This window comes from Castanea sativa, chromosome 5, assembly GCF_040712315.1.
Source record: "Castanea sativa cultivar Marrone di Chiusa Pesio chromosome 5, ASM4071231v1".
NCBI classification, from domain to species: Eukaryota; Viridiplantae; Streptophyta; class Magnoliopsida; order Fagales; family Fagaceae; genus Castanea; species Castanea sativa.
In genome coordinates this window covers 45,331,177-45,350,833 of record NC_134017.1, presented here as the reverse complement: position 1 = coordinate 45,350,833, position 19,657 = coordinate 45,331,177, and the positions used below count along the sequence as shown (strand labels likewise).

General features: G+C 33.3%; 1 protein-coding gene across 1 annotated transcript; it reads right to left on the bottom strand.

Moving 5' to 3' along the window:
* Positions 1–309: 309 nt before the first annotated feature.
* Positions 310–14,924, bottom strand: LOC142634420 (GDSL esterase/lipase At1g31550-like). Its single transcript, XM_075808711.1, has 5 exons — positions 14,565–14,924; positions 14,237–14,464; positions 5,254–5,402; positions 1,471–1,747; positions 310–766 (listed from the first exon to the last, which is right to left on the bottom strand). The coding sequence occupies exons 1-5, from the start codon at positions 14,818–14,820 to the stop codon at positions 531–533; spliced, it is 1,146 nt and encodes a 381-aa protein (XP_075664826.1). The 5' UTR covers positions 14,821–14,924; the 3' UTR covers positions 310–530.
* Positions 14,925–19,657: the final 4,733 nt, after the last annotated feature.

The following is a 19,657-nucleotide window of genomic DNA, read 5'->3' as shown; positions in this document are numbered from 1 at the left end:
ATTTGTAAAACACAATTTTTAAACTTTGCATTTAAAAAGGGTTTGTTTTGAAATAGGCTTCCAAAATCTGTTTTTATATAGGTTTTATTTGTGACAGAAGAAGAAAAAAAAAGTCAGTTTGGTTCTAGAGTCTATAAATGAAGGGATTGTAATTAAGTAAAAAACAATTCATAATATGGCTATGGATCCTATTTTGGTGTCTACCTACAAGAATATTTCAGGCCATTTCAGTGATATGATTTCAGTTTTTATGAGCTATGCATTTATATTTACCTCTCGTATGTATATGGCCTGATAGCTAGCCTTGTATTGTGTGTGCAAACAAATTTGCAAAATTCATTTTTTAAAGTCGTCACATTACATTATCGATCTCAGTTTAATTTTATGGACTGAATAACTCATTATGAGGCCACAGAACGAAGTAATTTAATTCAACACGTTCCAACGAAGCTTAATTTTCCAACAGGGCAATCCAGGTAATGCCAAAACTCATAGCACCCGACAAGGTTGTAATTGGATCGCGGCTTATATTATGCATCTTGTGAAACACAGGAGATACTAATTTGAGGAATGGTGTATGGCCCTTCTAGTAAACCATTGGTAATCCATCGATATGCTGCTTCTGTTAAGTGTACACCATCCCAACTAACATACTTTGAAGGGTCGTCACAAACACTCACCAAAGGATCACCACATGTCGCTGATGTGTTGAAATTGTATGGGCCTCCCCCTCCACAACATGCTGTGAGTGCTCCTCCAGTAAAACCTAAAATGAACATGAAATGGTAATCTGGTTATGTAATGTATTATAAGTCTGTTTAAAAAACTCTATATATTACTTTTGTGTTTGTGTGTTTTAATAAGTATTATTGTTTCCTAAAAAAAAGGGGTGGTACTCATTGCACACAAGTTGTTACACACTATTTTTGAACCGATACAGTGACTTGTAGTTATGATTTCCAAGTTTAAAAAAAAGGGGTGGTACTCAAGTCACAGTTTCATTTAAAAAATGGGATGTGTGTAACAGTTTGTGTAATAAACAAAGAAACTCCTTTAAACTGAAACCGTGAGATTTTCAAGTTTAAAATTATGACTTCAAGTCATGGTTTCAATTCAAAAATGGTGTGTGTAACAATTTGTGTGTAATAAATGCAATCTTTAAGAAATACTTTGACTCCAAGAATGGGTTCTAGCAAATCATCCAGATTTAAAACAAACTGATTTATTCAAGAGACTCTGGTGGCTATTTGTAAGTAAATGTCACGACTGTTCGCGGAAAAGAAAATCATATTATTTACAGAATATACTTCCCTTACGAGACTTGTGGTTCCAAAAGCTAGTCTATTGTTGTTGTTGTTGTTTTTTTTTTTTTTTCATGTAAGAGTGCTTCTAAGTACTAACAAATGCAATCATCAATCTGTTTTGTCAATATGTGCAAAACAAAGAAAATTATTAAGTAGGTTGAGTTACCATATTGGCTTGGATTACGATAAAAACGCATTGAAGAATTGTAAAAATCCGCATAGATGATATTGGTATGTGGATGTAGTGCTTGGATCCTACTTAGTTCTTTTTGAAGTTGATCATTGTGGTACTCAGAAAACTTGTTTAACCAGTTTAGACAGCCAGTTTCGGGGTCATATTGGTCCGTATCTGCAGTCTCATAAGATGTTAGGTAGGCTGGTATGCATCCAATTGGTAGGTTCCCTGGAACCGTGAGAGTCACTGCCCCTAGCTCAATCAACTCCTGCAAGGCAATGTTTAAATCATGAAAAACTCTTTAAAGGTAGTGTGTTTATAGAAAATAAAATTAGAGTGCAGTGTCATATATAGTGAATGCTACACACACACACACACACACACACACACACATATATATATATATATATATATATAGAGAGAGAGAGAGAGAGAGAGAGAGAGAGAGAGAGAGAGAGTAAAATTAACACTGGTTGGTAGTATAAGTAAAACACTTAAAAGTGGGATAGAATATTTTTATTTATAATATTCAAGTTACCAAAACTTAGACACCATCTTAGTTTCTCAGTTTCTAAGAAAGCAGAATCTCCTCCTTTGCTTAGGCTGTAGAATGATTGTCCCTTCTTTGAAGGAGAGTTTGTTTTGTCAACGTCTGTTCTCAAGAGTATCACGTATACTCTTCAAGCTAGTGGTAATATATTTTTTTGTGGGTTTGGGGAAACAGTTCCTAAAATTCTCTCCTTCAAAATTGAACTTGTGAACTACCTGAGTGGACGATGGAACAACTGACAATGCGTTGGAACAATCTATCACTCTCGGATAAGGAGAGGTCTGGATTCATCCTCCCTGAAGATCATAGGAGGGGCGAATTTGTTATTGCTGCGAAATTCTTCACCTCACGATTCCTCCAAATGGAAGCAATTGCTAGCACTTTCTGGCAACTTTGGAGGGCGACAAATGGTTTCTGAGTTAGGAACCAAAGAAAAAATATTGTATTGTTTGTGTTCAATAATCTAGCAGACGTCGATAAAATTTTAAAAAGCCAACCTTGGAGTTTTGATAGGCATTTGATCAACATGCAACGATATACAGGAGATGCACCGGTGCATGAGCTCGCTTTCAACAAAGTACCATTTTGGGTTCAAGTCCACGACATCCCTTCTAGTTTTCTAACTAGGAAAGTGGCAGAAAATTTGTGCAAAATAGTGAGTGATATTCAAAGGTCCAACAGAGCGGTCGATGAGGATGGAGGTAGTTTTTTTCGAGTGAGGGTAATGCTTGATGTCACGTTGCCTTTGTGTAGAGGTAGAGTCATTACCTTACCCAGTGGAGAGAAGAGATGGATTAGATTCAAATATGAACGATTACCGAGTCTATGCCATTGGTGTGGGTGCCTGAATCACAATAACAGGGACTGCGAGCTATGGGTTCAAAGTAATGGTACCTTAACATTGGACCAACAACAATTTGGCCCGTCTCTGAGAGCACCGCCATACAAATCGTTAGGGAAGGACGTGATCTACGTCCCCGGTTACTATGAGAAGAGGGCAAGCAGATTGCTGGCACGGAGCAGGGATGAAGGTAGGTCTCATAATGTGGTTCATGTTCAGTCACGCACTACAACTCCAGCGGACACAGAACCAACAGTGGCAGAGAAATGGGAGGAGGAAAATCAGACCGTGGAAGCAGTTACAGAAGTACTTGGGCAGCGAAGTTTGGGGATGGAGACAGAAACGTTTGGGGCCATAAGTGATAATCACTCAATGCCGAAAAATAAGGAAGTGATTATGACTAACGTAAGGTGCAATGATTCTCATTTCCTTTCCAAAAAGGATGAATTTGATTTGGTCTTTAATCACTCCAGCTCAGCTAAGTCAATTGATACGGAATTAATGGGGACAAGATTTGTGGGGAATAGCATTGAAGTGTCTAATGCTAATTCCAATTTGGGAAGGGCTTGTGTCCGGTAAAAGTTATCACTGGACATGTTGGATTGCAGACACGTGTCCAAGAGTGGACACGATTGCGGACACGTGTCTAAGAGTGGACACATGTCTGCAATCCAACGTGTCACATGTCTGCAATCCAACGTGTCTAGTGATAACTTTCACTGGACACAAGCCACACCTAATTCCATTAAGGCAGCAGAATTGGAGTGCAACCAAACTTCTATGATACCAACCCTAGCCGCCTCCATGCAAAATACGCACGTGCCTACCAATCTAAATGATGAGGCTAGCGGATCAACGACCAAGATTAATGATCACCGAACAAGCATTAGGACTTGGAAAAGACTCATGCGCCAAGTTGACCTAGCTGGGGCAGAGAATAAGCGTGATGAAAAAATTAAGAGAAAGTTGAGTATATGCATGGTGACTTCCACAGACTCTCCAAGCAAAAGGTTGCAAGTGATGAAGATCAATCCCTCGTTAATTTTAACGGTGGAGGCTGCTGAGCAGCCCCGCCAAGAGTCATGAGTCTCTTAATATGGAACTGTCGTGGGCTTGGGAACCTAGTGACAGAGAAGGAGCTCGGTAATTTAATTTGGGCAAAAGATCCATCTGTTGTGTTCATTGCCGAGACATGGACAGATGAAGCAAGGCTAAAAAAATAAATAAAATGGAATTTACAATTTGATTACATGTTCTTTGTACCTCGGATTCATAGAGGTGGGGGACTGGTTTTGTATTGGAAGGAAGCAATGAAGTTGACAACAGAAACGTCCTCAAAAAATCACACCTTTGATGCCCTTTTGTGCGAGAGCCCATCCTTGATAGACTATGGACACTTAGTTGACAAAGCAAAGGAGTTAGCTAATGATTTTTCAAATATTGAGTTTGGTCATGTACTAAGACGAGGTAATAGTTCAGCCCACAACATTGCTAGACATGCAAGACATGTTAGCGAGTTTACGGTGTGGATGGAGGATGTTCCTCCACACCTAGTTTCTTTAATTCAAACCAATTTGGCTCTCTTTGAGTAAAATTACAGTGTTGTTTCTCAACAAAAAAAAAAAAAAAGTTACCAAAACTTAACTCTTAGTGTTCAGCAGAGAAACTTAAATTTCATTGTTCTTTTCACTTCATGCTGAACTTGTTTGATTGTAAAAGATTCAAATCACAGGAAGCAATCGTGGAAGCAGCCTTAAAAGCTAGGAGTTTGGGATTCTACAGAATTTTGTTTTTGTGCAGCAGCAGTAGCATAGTTAAGGCATGTAACTCTAAATGTTCTACTAGATGGCAGGAAAAGACTATGGTTGCAGATCTTGTTGCTTTACAACAGCAGGGTATTGTCTTTAAACCTTTTTGTGTCCCCAGAGCCATCTTGAGCTCAGTTTTTTGTATAGCTAATCTAGCAGCCAATATTCCAGGACATCACAGCTGGATTCATCCAGTTATTTTGTAATTTTCTGACTTTTATTGGTATAATAATAAAAATAAAAGTCACACATCGACTCCCACTCTATTGTTTGCACTCTTATATGCTGATATAACCATCTTTATAGAAGTTCTTTGTTCCTTTTTTTTTGGGTGGGGCGGGGGGTCAAGATGTTTTCTATCTTTCGTATAAGCAGATGTTAAAACCCCTTTTCCTCTCTTTTGTGTGTGTGTTTTTTAAAAAAAGAAAAAGAAAAAAAGAAACAATATTTGTGAAGGATAATTATTGCACTAAGTGCAATAATGATTATAAAAGATAAACATGATGCAATAATCTAGAAATCTTTCTAAAAGGAAAATAATTTTACTTTGCAATCTACTAAACATAAGTTCTTACATTAATGGCTGAAGCGATTGCTTTAATCACTAGTGGCACAAAAGTCTGAATCTCTTCTATGCTCCTATACATGGAAAATGGATAATTGTAGTCGTTGCCTCCAATCTCTCCCATTAGAAATAGAGAACTTCCAAAGATTTCATCGCATTCTGTAAATGTTCGTCACATTACTAGAGAAAAAGAATGGTACTAACCAAGTTCTTACAATAACCAAATTCATGTCATCCATTTTTACACAAAAAGTAAAACTAGTTGGTTTTCAAAAAAAATTAGTTTTATTAATTTTTTATTAAAAAAATTGAAACAAAAAACAAAAGCTAATAGGTAAAGTCTTGTACCAAATAGACACTTTTTTTTTCTTAGTCATAAATAAAATTTCAAAAATTAAAAGAGAAAATCTAGTGCAAGATCTAAAAATAAAAATGTTAAAGGCTTGAAAAATGGGAAATTATTGAGTAATCTCAAAGTACCATAAATGCATACTTCCCTCTCTCACATAATAATGGATCTCACTAATTAAATTTATAGTGAGACCCATAATTCATGTGAAAGAAAAGAGTATACATTTATGATATTTAGGGAGTACTCAATAATTTTCCTTGCAAAATAGGCAATAGGGGTAATTAGTTGCACTCTAAAGTGTAAACAAATTATATAATACAGAGAATCAGGCAAAGTTAGAGAGAATCTTTATTTTTTTTTTGGAGGAAAAGAGAGAATCTAAACTAAAATGAGTAAAATATAGTAAGTAAAAAAAACCTTTTGGTGTGACCAAATTGCTTATAAGTCAAGCATTGTCTCTATACCAAGTTATTTTCATTAGTGGGTTCCAGTTAGCTCTACTAGTAAAATCTCTAATGGTTGTATAAGAGATCTGAGATTCAATCCCTGCCTACATAAAAAACTGATTGGTGTCTTGGTCTGATAATAAAGAGTTATTATTAGGAGCGGACATCATAGGTTGAAACTTTCTAAAAAAAGAAGAAGTTATTTTCATTAAAAAAAAACCCCTTTACAACAGACACTATCATGTAAAATTATTGTTAGGAATAATTTTTTTTTTTTTAGCTAGCTGTTCATTGAATATCAACATAAGAACGAAAAATAACATTAAAAAATAAAAGATTGTGATGACCAAGAAACTCTTGAGCTTAATTACATTAGTAGCTTATCAAATTTAGAGAGAAATTTTTATTCCTATGTCTAGGGTTGTCCAGCAGGTAAAAGACTCGACCATACTGACCGGGTCCAACCGACCCGAGGCTCAACGGGTGGACCCGAAGTCCATGGTCGGTCGGATTAGAGTTTGCCTCTCACAAAAACCAAATTTTCGGTTCGGGTAGCGGGTTCAGGTATTATAAACCCGTATTACTTGACCTGACCGATAGTTTAAGATTTAAAAAAAAAAAAAAATTCAGTTCTTTTTAGGCGAACACATGAAGAATGACCTGATAAGTGATAAGACTAAACACTGAGTTACTGAGATTACACGCAAATGCAAAAGCATCAGTCCACACGCAAAGCCGTACTGAACTTCAAATCAAAATCTCTTCCACAGTTCCACTCTCAAAAGCCTCTCTCAGTCCTTAATCTCATCTCACCATCTCACTCTCTCAGAAATCAGAATCTCACTCTCTCAAAAATCACTCTCCGTTCTCTCTACTCTCAAATCTCAATCTCAAGTCTCTCTAGTCTCAACTCTTCACTCCACACCCACTGGCCTTCACAGTCTACACTCCTCTCCAAACCCTAGCTGCTATTGCCGCCGCCACCTCATCACCACACCTGATACCACTTTGCCTCACTTTCCACCATGGGTTAAGTCTTTTCAGCCGTTCTTAGCTTCTTAGTCTCAGACTCTTAGGTATATTTTCATCTTGAATGTCGATTGGTGGGTGTGGGCATGTGGGATGTGGATCGGCCAAGGTGGGTGTGGATCGGCTAAGGTGGGTGTGGGTTTGCCGAAATGGGGATTGGGTTATGTGCGTAGATGGGTAGCTTGGATGTGGATTAGAGCTCATGGAGGGGGGTGGCTTGGATACTGGCGAGGGTGGATGATGGCGGTGGTGGATTGGAGACATGTAGTGCTGGAGCATGGTAGTGAGGTCGAATGGGAAGAAAAGATGGAGAAAACTCACCATTGAGTAGAGGAAACAGACGACTTGGGTGGTCGGAGCAGAGCTTCATCGCGTCGGTGCGTGAGGTGGTGTCGGAGCAGTGCTATTGCCGAGATGGATGAGTGGTCACAGTTAAGCTTTAGAGAGAGTGTGCTGAGAGTGAGGTGTGTGAGGAGTGACCCAATACGAAGCCCAAACCCGCCAAATTGATGAATCTGACTCATTCAACCAATGACCCGAACCGTCGGGTCCGACCCATATGTCGGGTCGGTTGCGGGTCACATTTTTGGTAACTCGACTCAGTCGGGTCGAGTTCGAGTTAGGCCTAAACCAGAGCCGACCCAAGCCATGGATAGCCCTACCTATGTCTTTCTGGTTAACTAGTTAAGGTTGAAACATGCATCCATGATTCCATATTCACAAGTACATTAACGTTAAACTTTTTGATAATCTTTTTTATAATCAATACATTAACATTCAGTGTCTGTTTGATAAAAAATATTTCTATTATACCCCTATTTTATTTTCAAAACTATTTTTTGATAAATTTATTTAAGGGTAGTTTTAGAAACTTATACATTTTTATAAGGAAGACAAGACAATTTTTTTTATCTTTATCTACAATATTTTTTATCTTTATTTTCAGCAAAATAAACGAATATCAAACAGACCCTTAATTGGGAGAATATCACACATACCAAAAGAACAAAGTATGTTCCCCTAGCTTGGTAGGCTATTTGACCTGAGCCTTACTTTATATCTAGTTGGTCACTTCTCACCTCTAATAGATTTATAGTTGGTTTGAATCGAAGAAGAAGAAGAAGAAGAGAATTTGGTTATTGTAAGAACTTGGTTAGTACCATTCTTTTTTTCTAGTAACGGTACTAACAAATACTTTCTTAAATATCGCCAACTCAGAGAAAGATTTCTGCAAAGTGTGTATCTTAGGGCTTGTTTAGTAGGCCAACTTAAACTCACATTTTCAAATTTTAAACAATATTACACACATTTTCATACACTTTTTCACCCACAAGTATTTCAAAAAACTACAAAAAACTACAAAAATCTCATCTCAAACTACTCTACCAAACACCCTTTAATTAGTGGAGCGTGTTTTTAAAGAAATTGATGATATATATTGGATAATTCAATAAAAGAACTTGTTATCAAGAAATTTTATTTTTTGAAATATCATGTTATCAAGAGGTTAATAAACTACTTCATCATAGCGAAGAATAATCAGTAGCCGAATCAGAATTTTAGTTGTGGTGGACCAAAGCATTAATCAAAAAGGAATTAGAATACAAGAATGAAGATTAACTCTGCTAAAAATAATGAAGATTAACAAAATAATTGTTTATCAACACATTTGATCAAATCAATAATTTATAATGCATTATTTTGGGTCATTAAACTAGTATCCTTTCAAATTAATATCTTTTTTATAATGTAAATTAGGTTCAAAGCTTCAATTAAACAATAATTTGGATTCAGTCTAATCTTTCTCTCAAAATTTGATGCACTCAACTAATTAATATAAATGGGCTATTTTTAAAAAATAAAAATTAGGTAGGATTAGAACAATTTCACAATAACAAACAAATGTCTGTACCACCTAACACATGCTAAAAAAAATAAAATAATAATAATTACAGATTTTAGGGGCCCACGTGTTGGTTGATAAATAAATTGAGAAATGTTGTGAGTTTTTATTGTAAACTATAGCTTTATTGTTTTTTTGTTTTTGTTTTTACATTTATACTCTTTCTTCTCTATTATTATTATTATTATTATTATTATTATTATTATTATTATTATCATCGTACTGTCAAAATAATTTTAATTGTGATGAACTCAGAGACTACTCAACCTATCTCAAGAATTTTTGGTAAATAATTTATATTTAGAAATTTTGTGCTTTCTCTTAAATATTATCTGCTTAGTAACTTAAGTAATTTCCTTCCTCAAATAAAGGTTAACGAAATAAATGATATGTCACATTTTAACACTAATTAAAAAAAAAATGTGATGGTTAAAATTGTCTCAACAAACTAAGAAAATCACCCCCATAAAGCGACAATAATGGTCATTCCAAGTCTGTTAGAACAATTTATTGCGGAGAAAGTTACTGTGGTAATTTAAAACCACCACTTTTGATCAATTTTACAATATAATAGAAAATAATTTACCACCCCCCCCCCCCCCCCCCCCCAATCATCATTATAATATAAGAGAAAACAATTTACATCCCTAAATAATAGGCTATCACTAGGAATGACAATTTTGCCTCCTCTACGTTTCGCCCCACGTGGGTTTTGCCCGCCCTATAAAGGTGGTGAGACAGAAATGGGGTAAGATTTTAGCCTCACACCACAGGGCGGGGCGGAGATGAATTTAGACTTTTTAGACCCACTCTGCCTTGCCCCTCCCCATTCCCGCCTTGCATTGTTAAGAGTTATAATTATAAATTTTTCATATCCTAAAACCTTACTATTTAAACAAACATATCAATATTAACTTATTTTATTCTACCTAATGTGGTACTCTGCCTTTTATTTTGTTATGTGTTATAATATGATTTTTTTTTTTTTTTTTTTTTTTTTTTTTTTTGTGATTGTCTTGTTAAACACTTGGATATATTATTCAATTTTTTTTCCTAAAAATTGATTTAATTTAATGGGATAAATTTAGTTATAATTTCAAGTATATTTTTATTAATGAAATAGGTTTCATTAAAAAAATTGTACCAGTTGTAGGGCGAATTAACAAAAAGTAGAGTTTTACAGGGTGAGGCGGGACTTTGCGAGGCCCCAAGGGGCAGGGATGGGGTGAGAAAGTTTTTCCCGTCATGCGGGGCAGGGTGGGGATGGGGCAAGACAAAACCATGCGGGACGGAGATGAAGACCCCGTCCTTTAGCCCCACCCCTCTCTGCCCCATTGCCATCCTTAGCTGTCACAAAGGAAAAGGAAATGAAAGAAAAAACAAAAGCAAACTTGTGGTGGAGAAATAGACAAATATGGGAAAACAATAAAGAGAATCTGTGGAGGAGAAGAAAAAATATAACTGAAAGAGACAAAAATAAAAAAAAGACTTCATTGATTAGTCGAATAAATTTTTAAAAAGATTTTTTTTGAGAGATTTAGTGGAATAATTATTGAAAAACATTTCACCTTTGAAACAAACACAATCTTAGTGTCCTAAATAATTGAATAGAAGATTTGGGGTTCAATTCCCACCTACATAAAAAATTGATTGATATCTTAGTTTGATGATAAATAGCTATTATCATCAGAAGTGGACGTCATCGATTGAAACTCTTTTTAAAAAATAACTCTCTCAAAATAACAAAAAACACAACCTTATTTGCCACATTATTAGATTATTAACTTGGATAAACAAAAGAGAGTATATGAGAAAGGAGTCCAGCCAGCTAAGAGCAGGGACTTCTTAAATTATTTTGAAGAATCAAGCGTTACCTAAACGGACATGATACTAGAGTGGACTTTGACTTATTCCGAATAGAAAAACATTTACAATCAAAAAGTCTGGCTACATAATTTATGCCACAATTCATAGTGTGTTGTGAGTGAAAAAATTGTGAATTTACATTATTCATCACCTTTTCTCCGCCACTAATAACATACCACATAGGCAAGTTGTGACATAAATTATGTCGTTTGTTATGCTGTGGCATTAGACTTTTTGATTTCTTGTATTTAACTAATCATGATCCATACCTCATGATGAAAAGTGGTTCACTAACCCAAAAAAATTGGCTGAAATGCTAAATTAATCCCGGGGTTTGGGTTTATAATTTTTTAAGGTTTCTATATTTGTCAAATTGATCTATATGACTAACTTTTGTAAGTTTTTATGAGCGAAAAATCATGTGACTGCATTAAAAATATTCACTAACTGATTTGTAACATTGTTCAAGTGATTTTTTTCATTCATAAGATAAGAGTTAACAAAAGTTAATCACAATGGTCAGATATCGAATATGAAAACCAGATAGAGTTTTAAGAAAAAATAAAAATTGAAATCCAATACGTGTTTTGTAATTGATCTAGAGTCTAGGTGTTTTTGGATTTTAAACTAAAAATAAAATAAAATACTAGTATCAAACAATCATGTTGTAGTATTATAATATATGGATTGGGATCAAGTTACACTTGGTGTAATTAGTAATGTTACATCACCCAATAACTTGTCATTGAATTCATATTTTGAAAATCCAACCATTAAATTACACGTTCTATATGTTTTTAACATGCATGCCAATTTGCATGCCAACCGGATGTAATTTACCATTCGATCTATAAACTCATCTTTTATGCATTATTTTTAAATACAAAAACTTAAATTTAAACTCTATATATATAAATATGGAAAATATTAACAAATTCCTTGATAATATTGCTTCAGGAACTATTTTTAGAAATATTCTATGGAAAAATGATTAAGCAATTAATTTTTCTTACAATTTTTTATATTACCCATGAAAGTGGTGGTTAAAACTTTCCTAATATAGTTTATAAACAATGGTTCTAAGTACACTGTTAACATGATCCTATTTTTTTAAGCTAAAATGTAAAACTTAGGTTATGTTTGGTAATATTTTTTATTTTCTATTTTCAAAAACTTGTTTATGAGAATATAAAGAAAAAAAATTTTCTTGTATTTTTGAAATAAAAAACATGTTTAGTTAGTTGAAATTAAAAAGATAGTTTTTTGAAGAAAAAAATAGAAAATACTAAAATATGTTGTTATTTAGATTTGAACTCTAATGATAACTCATTAAATGAGTTGGATTCATTAAATCAAATGTCTATTTTTATTGACTTTTGAAAATTATAAACTGAAAATAGCATTTTGCATGTTTTCAGTTTCCTGCACAAATTGAGTATTGAGAATAGTTTTTGTTTTCTATCTTTTTTGAGTTGCCAAACAAGTTTTGTAATTTCAAAAATAAAAAGTTTTTTTTGAAAACAAAAAATAAGGAGAAGAAGCAATTACCAAACATACCCTTATTGTCTACACTTTACAAAAATTTATTTCAATTATCTAACTTTATTGACTAAAATACTTTAATTGAATAAATCTGAAATTTAGAAATATGAAATTAATGAAATCAAAGCTAGAGTAGTTAAACAAATTCTGAATAATATATATGTTTTAGGTGCTCTGATTGGTAGGCTCGTACCGGTTTTAGCATATGACCACCAACCGCAATTATTTGAATTTTGAAGAATAGTAGCCATCACGTTTTTTTTTTCTTAATTTTTTTGAACGTAGCTATCATTTTTTTTTAGCGTAGCCATCACGTTGTTTGTCTCATTAAGATGGTTGAAAAGAAAAATAGTCATTCTTACTGCAACACGGAAATGACGAAAAATGTTATTAATTTTCTTTTTTGGTAAACCGACAAATATTATCAATATCTATCTTAAAAGTATTTCCCATAAAAGAAAACAATAGTGCCGCGTCACTCATGACGATCGTAGTCATGCTCATATTGAAGCAGAAACTTTGTTTTATTTTTTTAATATAATTGCTGAAACAATTCATTTGTCAATTGAAAATTGTGTTTGAGCTTTGAAATATTTTCAATGTTTAAATTTCATTCTTTAAACAATTTAGTATTTGAGAGAATTAATAATTTAATATGGTACAGAGTAAAAGATCCTAAATTTGATCTCTAACTTTAATATACTTCTCATTAAAAATATTAAAAATTAAAGTTTGGGTTCCAAATATGTGAGGATTGTTAAAACTATGATTAAATTATTAAAATAATCATTTTCTAACCATTTCATATTTTCATTACCAAACCAAATTCATGAGAACTTGCCAAAGGCCTTGTAGGCCGATGGCATTAAATTGAATCACCTAATTTTTATTAACTAATAAATAATAATGTATTCTCAAAAAAAAAAAAAAAAAATAATGTGTTCAAAACTTTTTTTTTAAAATTAAATGATTATGTTAAGATAGTAAGTAGAATAATATCATTTTTACATTGAATATAACAACAATAGTTCATACAAATTATGATATGTTAAAAAAAATCATAAATACAATTTTTGTGCCAAAACTTTTACATGTGATCAACTATGAGTGGTGCAAAAAAGATAATGAGTACATATAAAAGTGATAAACAATTACTCATATTTGATCACATCAAAGTTGTGATAATAAAAATACTCTAAAAAATACAATATGATTTGTATGTGAAGTATTGTATCTTCATACTTTTTTTTTGTTTTTTTGTTTTTTGTTTTTTTAAAGAGAATCCTTATAACATGGGTTAAGTTCAAACATTTCTCAAAAAAATTTAAAAAAAGGGTAAGTTGGATTTAACATTTTATTAAATGATATTTTTATAAATTTTCTTAAAAATAAAGAATTTAATCATAAATATTAAAAAAAAACACATTATAGTTACAATAAATTTGCATTTATAAACTAATAAATTATTAACAAGTGTTTTTTTTTTTTTTTGAAAATATTATATTAGAACTAATAATTATATATTTATAATTTATCTCTTTTAACACATGGAAAACTTTTGAAACCTAAAGTATGCAAGCAAAAAAAGATACTATAGTTAAAGGATGTGACGACTGCCTGTCACATTTACAGATTTACTTTTACCCATCATCACTGTTTCTCTGCAAGTTGATTACATAAGAAAATTGTGCCAAAATGTTTGCAAAAATTTGTGGAAATCATGAAAAGCCAAACTAACTCGTCTAGAGGTCTAATCAATCAAACGGTTTATTATTTTGGTCAAACTACTGGTTGGAATTGAGGACTAAAAAGAAGAAGAAGAAGATGATGATGATGATTATATTGGTAAACTGACCTGACGATGTGTTGCATAGAGATGGAAGAATTTTCTTAAACCAATCCAATTGAACACTTAAAGAGTCGTTTGTAGACACATTATCAATTCCCCTTTCGAAGAAAAAAGCTGCATCCAATGCTGTTGCTCCCGCAACAGCAAAATTGACTCCTTCTTGAATACCTGTTACAGTATTCCCATTCTCAAAGCCAAGATATGGCTTTATCAATGGCAGTCCTAGAGTTTGAGCTACCAACAAGAAACAAAAAGAAAATCCCATCAACAATAATATATATATGTGAGGGCAAAGAATAAAGATTAAAAAGCTGAGGCTCATCAATTTGCAGACCTGTGAAGTCTAAGACAAGACGGCCATCGCAGCAACGACCTGTGGGGTGAGGAAAGTAGCTCTCCCCATATGGAGGAAAGAGACACTGTGCAGTTGGATCAGTGAAGTAGTCGTTTCCAGTGTCAGTAAGTGAGTCTCCGAAGCTAAAGATTGACGTGTAGCAATTTCCAAACACGCCTTTAATGGTGGCTAATGAGAGGAAGAGTTTGATAAATTGTAGTTTCATTGAGAAATCAGAGGAGCGATGATGAGCCATGAATCCCACTAAAATGGAAGAGTGCCGGCCAGTCCTATCTTATAATGTCTGTCAGAGGCATTTCCATTCTCCAATGAAATAAGCACATTGCTTGTTATGTCTAAAATCTGACCAACCGTTCCACAAACAAAAATTATAGGACTACATAAAAAAAAATAAATAAATAAATATTGATTACCACTATATATATATATCTTTTGCCAAAAACTGTTGTTATGGTTGACTATGATTAATAGAGAAAAAATTGTGAGGTTATATGAATTAAAATCATTCACAGTTTACCACATAAGATGATTGAGTATGATTGATAGAGATAAATTTATGAATTTATATAAAATTTTCTAGTAACTAATCATAATGTACTACGTAAAATAATTATAATAAAAATTGTGATTTTGTTTCTTAACATAAAAAGAAATTTTATATAAAAAACCACTGACATTTATTGTCAATGTGAAAATGACAACCAGGCCAATTAACTACACCTATCATTATTGTAGTTTGGCTTTTTTTTTTTTTTTTTTTTTTTTTCATTTATTTTTCCTCTGAAAGGTTGGCCCCACTCTCCCCTGACCTTTTTTTTTTTTGTCCACGTCCTCACTTATTTAGACTAAGAAAAGAGATTATATATATATTGCCAAAAACTGTTGTTATGGTTGAGTATGATTTTTTTTTTTTTTAGAAACATGGTTGATTATGTTTGACAGAGAAAAATTTATGGATCTATATAAAATTTTTTAGTAACTAATCACAATTTATCATGTAAAAAAATTATAATAAAAGTTGTGATTTTGTTTCTTAACATAAAAAGAAATCTTATATAAAAAACCACAGACATTTATTGTTCATGTGACAGTGATATTAATGTGAAAATGACAACTTGATCAATTAACTACACCTATTATTATTGTAGTTTGGCGTTCTTTTCTTTTCATTTATTTTCCTCCAAAAGGCTGGCCCGCTCTCCCCCCCCCCCCACCTTTTTTTTTGTTTTCTTTTTATTATTATTATTTTATATTTGTCCTCGTCCTTGCTTATTTTGACTAAGAAAAGAGATTTTTTTTTATACAAGATATAAATTTTATTCTAGTCTAATTTAAATGTATATATATGTGAAACTCCCTTTTGGAGACTTAAATCTGAACCTTTCTTCCCCATACTTTACAAGTACTTATACTTGTAAAATAATCATCGTACAAAAGGTACCAGAGAGTAAAGAGAGTAACAACGACACAAAAAGTTTCAAATGAATCAGATACTTCTACTTAACTAAAAGGCAAAAGGAGAAAAAGTTAGTTGGGTTGGAGAGTGAGAATCATTGAAGAACAAACTTCACTTTTTTTTTTCTCCTGTAATCTATATCTATATCTATATAATAACTAACAGTTGAACGTTTGACTTTTTATTGACCACTCCTTATTGCACCACGTGGCTATAAAAATTAATGTCACGTATACATTTAAAAACATAAATAGTTGTGACTTTACATTTAAAAACACTGAACAATTGTGACTTTTCATTTTCCAATAGGCACCTTTTCGGTTAATAGACACTTTCAGTTAATAGACACCTTTTGACTTTCTTAACCGCTCCTTATTGCACCACATGACTACATAAATTAATCTATATCTATATTATATCATATACTATATATAATAGCAGAAGCCTTTTATTGGTATTAAGGATTCTTCACACCGTTTGAGGGCTTTAAACTTTAAAGTTTATCCCACACGGTTTAAAATAAAATTCGGTTAAATTGAAAAACTCAGAGAATCTGAGAGAGAGAGAGAGAGAGAGAGAGAGAGAGAGAGAGAGAGAGAGAGAGAAAACTGAGAAATCTAGAGAGAGAGAAATCTGAAAAATCAGTTCGCCAACTACATCAAGCTGTAAGACAATTCAAGCCTAAATTCTTACTAGTTGGAAGGATTACGTATCATTCTAAACTTAAAGACCTATTTCAATCTTTGTTTCCAGACATTTCAATCAAGTAAAAAGAGAACCACTTTTCTAATAAAACAACCTTTTTGATTTTTGATTTTTCCAGAAAAAGAAGCAGAAGAAGAAGGAATATGAAGCCGACTAAAAAGAGTTCCCTTTGACTTTTTGGTTAACAATGACTCCGACGGGTAATTCTTTCTTTGACTTTTTTTCCTCCACAAATTTAAAGTTAAATTTGTCCTTGTTGGGGTTTATGTCCTAAAAATCTAATTTATTAGCATATTATAAACAATTAAATTGTTTAATTATATGAGACTATTTATAAATGACCTAATGAGACATTATCATAGTCCATAAGATGCATTGTATATGATTTATGTGATTTAGTCACAAAAGATGTAAATCACAAGTTCCTTGTAAACTCAAAATGTAGTTCGTAGTCGGTGATGAAATTGGGCGTTTCATCTGTGAAGACTATAACACATTAACTAAGATGAGTTGTCTTGAACATGGAAGTGGAGACTTCTAGTTGATGTGTTGATGTGTCTTAAGAGTTAAGACATATTGAACTAGACTGCTGTGAAATTAATTATTCAATCAACAACTGTCACCTGAATAATTAATCTCACGACTTCTAATTTCATAGACTCTTAATCCTGAGAGGGTAGTGAACCCGATCATGAAATGTAGGTTACTTTGATATATCAGGAGTGAGATCTAATATTCACGGTCAAAACCTCGGTATGTTAGGTAACCACACGTAGTGTTGAAGGAATACATATTCTCAAGATGGAATCCATAATCTCTTTTTATAGAGACACGAAATATCTCATTGAGATAAGTTTAATGAGAACTGGTTATTCAGGGCACCCACTTAGTAAGGAGTTACTAAAGCTTATATTTATTGAAATTAGATTTCAATAAATGTGAATAACTAAAATATTAAACCGGGTACTCAAAGATAAAATAGTTATTTACAAAGTGATAGTTTATTATGACTTTGTTCACTATGGATATTTTATGGAGAGGTCAAATGATATTATTAGAGTCTTGAGATATAATTTATTAATAAGACCTAGAGTGCAATTATATTTATATAGTGATATTAAATATAATTAATGGTAACTTTGGACTTGTCAAGAGTTGACAGAAAAGCCTAAGGCCTATTGGAGTTAATGTCTTATTGGTCCCTTTTGGTCCCACTTCAAGCCCCACACTAAAGCCCAATTAGAAAGGCCCAATAGGCTAGCCCAATTAGATAATTAGTTAGTTATAAAGGAAGAAACATACATAATTTTTTATGAAAAAGATACCTCATTGTGAAATGGTGTATGTGTGGTTAGAAGCCATTTGATTATTCTCCCTTGGAAACTGATTGAGAGACCACACTTCTTGGGTGTAAAGTGGAATTGGAGTGAAGATTAAAAGTGTTCCTAAGTACTTCTAATCTTTTGTTTTGAATTTCACAACACCAAACTATGCTATCTTGTTCTTAAATTCTAAAATTTACATGATGCATGTAATCAATCATAAATGAAATAGATCCATGTTTGTTGCTTCCGTTATGTGTTTTGTATGAGATACTGTTAGGACATATGTGTTTCACTTGTTTAGAACATATGTCATTCATTATTTATGTAATTGGCAAATCCTTTGTCAAAACGCATTTTACTTGTAATTGGGTAGATTTAGGATGAGGTTAATGCTTCAATAAACAAGGTTTCAAGATTAAGTGTTAAAGCCATGCAAGTCTGTCCAAGAAACAAGTTGAGAAGTGCTCTTCATTAAAGCTCGACAGTTGGCTCGACAACTGCATCTATTGAGCTTTAAGAAGCTGTTCTAGCCCCGAGGCTCGACAGCTGCTTGACAGCACCTCGACACCTGTGGCTGTCGAGATTTAAGAAAGACAGATTCCTAGTTCTGTTTTGATTCTAATTCGTGGCTGTGTCTTTGGGCCTTCTTTTCTCCTAACCCTAGACATATAAAAGGTTTATTCTAAGGGCCATCGAAGTGTGGCAAGTTGCACAAGCATTGAGAAATCCTTGTTCATGAAAATTGTAACTTGAGACGAAGTTCTTGCCCTAGTTCATCTCTTTTGTGAAGAAGTTGCTGTGTCTTTGCACCGTAGGGTTTTGTAACCAAGTATCTTCTTGATCTTCATCGTGTGGATGAATTGAAGAACTTTGCAGCCAACAATCTTCTCTAGTTGGTGATTGAAGTCGCGTACTGGGATCCGTGCATTTGGTTAGTCACGTACTTGGGAGCCGTGCATTGAAAGGAGAAACTGTCACTACAGAACAAGTCCAATTGGGTATTGGGGGTAAGGTTTCAACTGTAGGTTGGTAAGGTACTTGAGATTCCTTTACTTGTAACCGCTTGTTGTGGTAATAGTAGAGTTTCGGGAGTGGTGACCTTAAAATCACCCGGTGGGGTTTTTGCCGTGCAGGTTTTCCCCATTCGTAAATAAATCACTGTGTTATTTATTTTCCGCTGCATACTTAGTTTATTTGGTGATTTGTTTGTGCTACCACGTGCTTTGTATGTTAATTTGGTTAATTAATTGAACTTGGCTAATTAATCAATTAATCCATCATAAGGGGTCAATACGTTTTTGGCCTATCAGATACAAAACCAGTTTTTTCCAACAGTCCTATTATATGTTTTCAAAATTAAAAAAAAAACTATTTATCCCTATTTCTCCACCCGCTACTTCTTCTAAATACTAAAACAAGAACTCGATAATAAAAAAAATTTCTTCTACCTATCTCCTTCTCCCTCCCAAAAAAAAAAAAAAAAAATGATCAACTCTTTTTCTTACTTTTATTCCCATCTCCTTCTATATCACAAACCAAAACACCCCATCTCCGACTTCGTCATCTTTCTCCTCATCCCTTAAATT

Bases quoted from the DNA above. Each gene is read 5' to 3' on its own strand.
- LOC142634420 (XM_075808711.1), bottom strand. From the start codon at position 14,820: ATGGCTCATCATCGCTCCTCTGATTTCTCAATGAAACTACAATTTATC. The intron at 1,748-5,253 runs GTAAGAACTTAT...ATTGCCTTGCAG, and splicing joins CAATCGCTTCAGCCATTAAT to GAGTTGATTGAGCTAGGGGC. The intron at 767-1,470 runs GTAACTCAACCT...TGTTCATTTTAG, and splicing joins TCGTAATCCAAGCCAATATG to GTTTTACTGGAGGAGCACTC.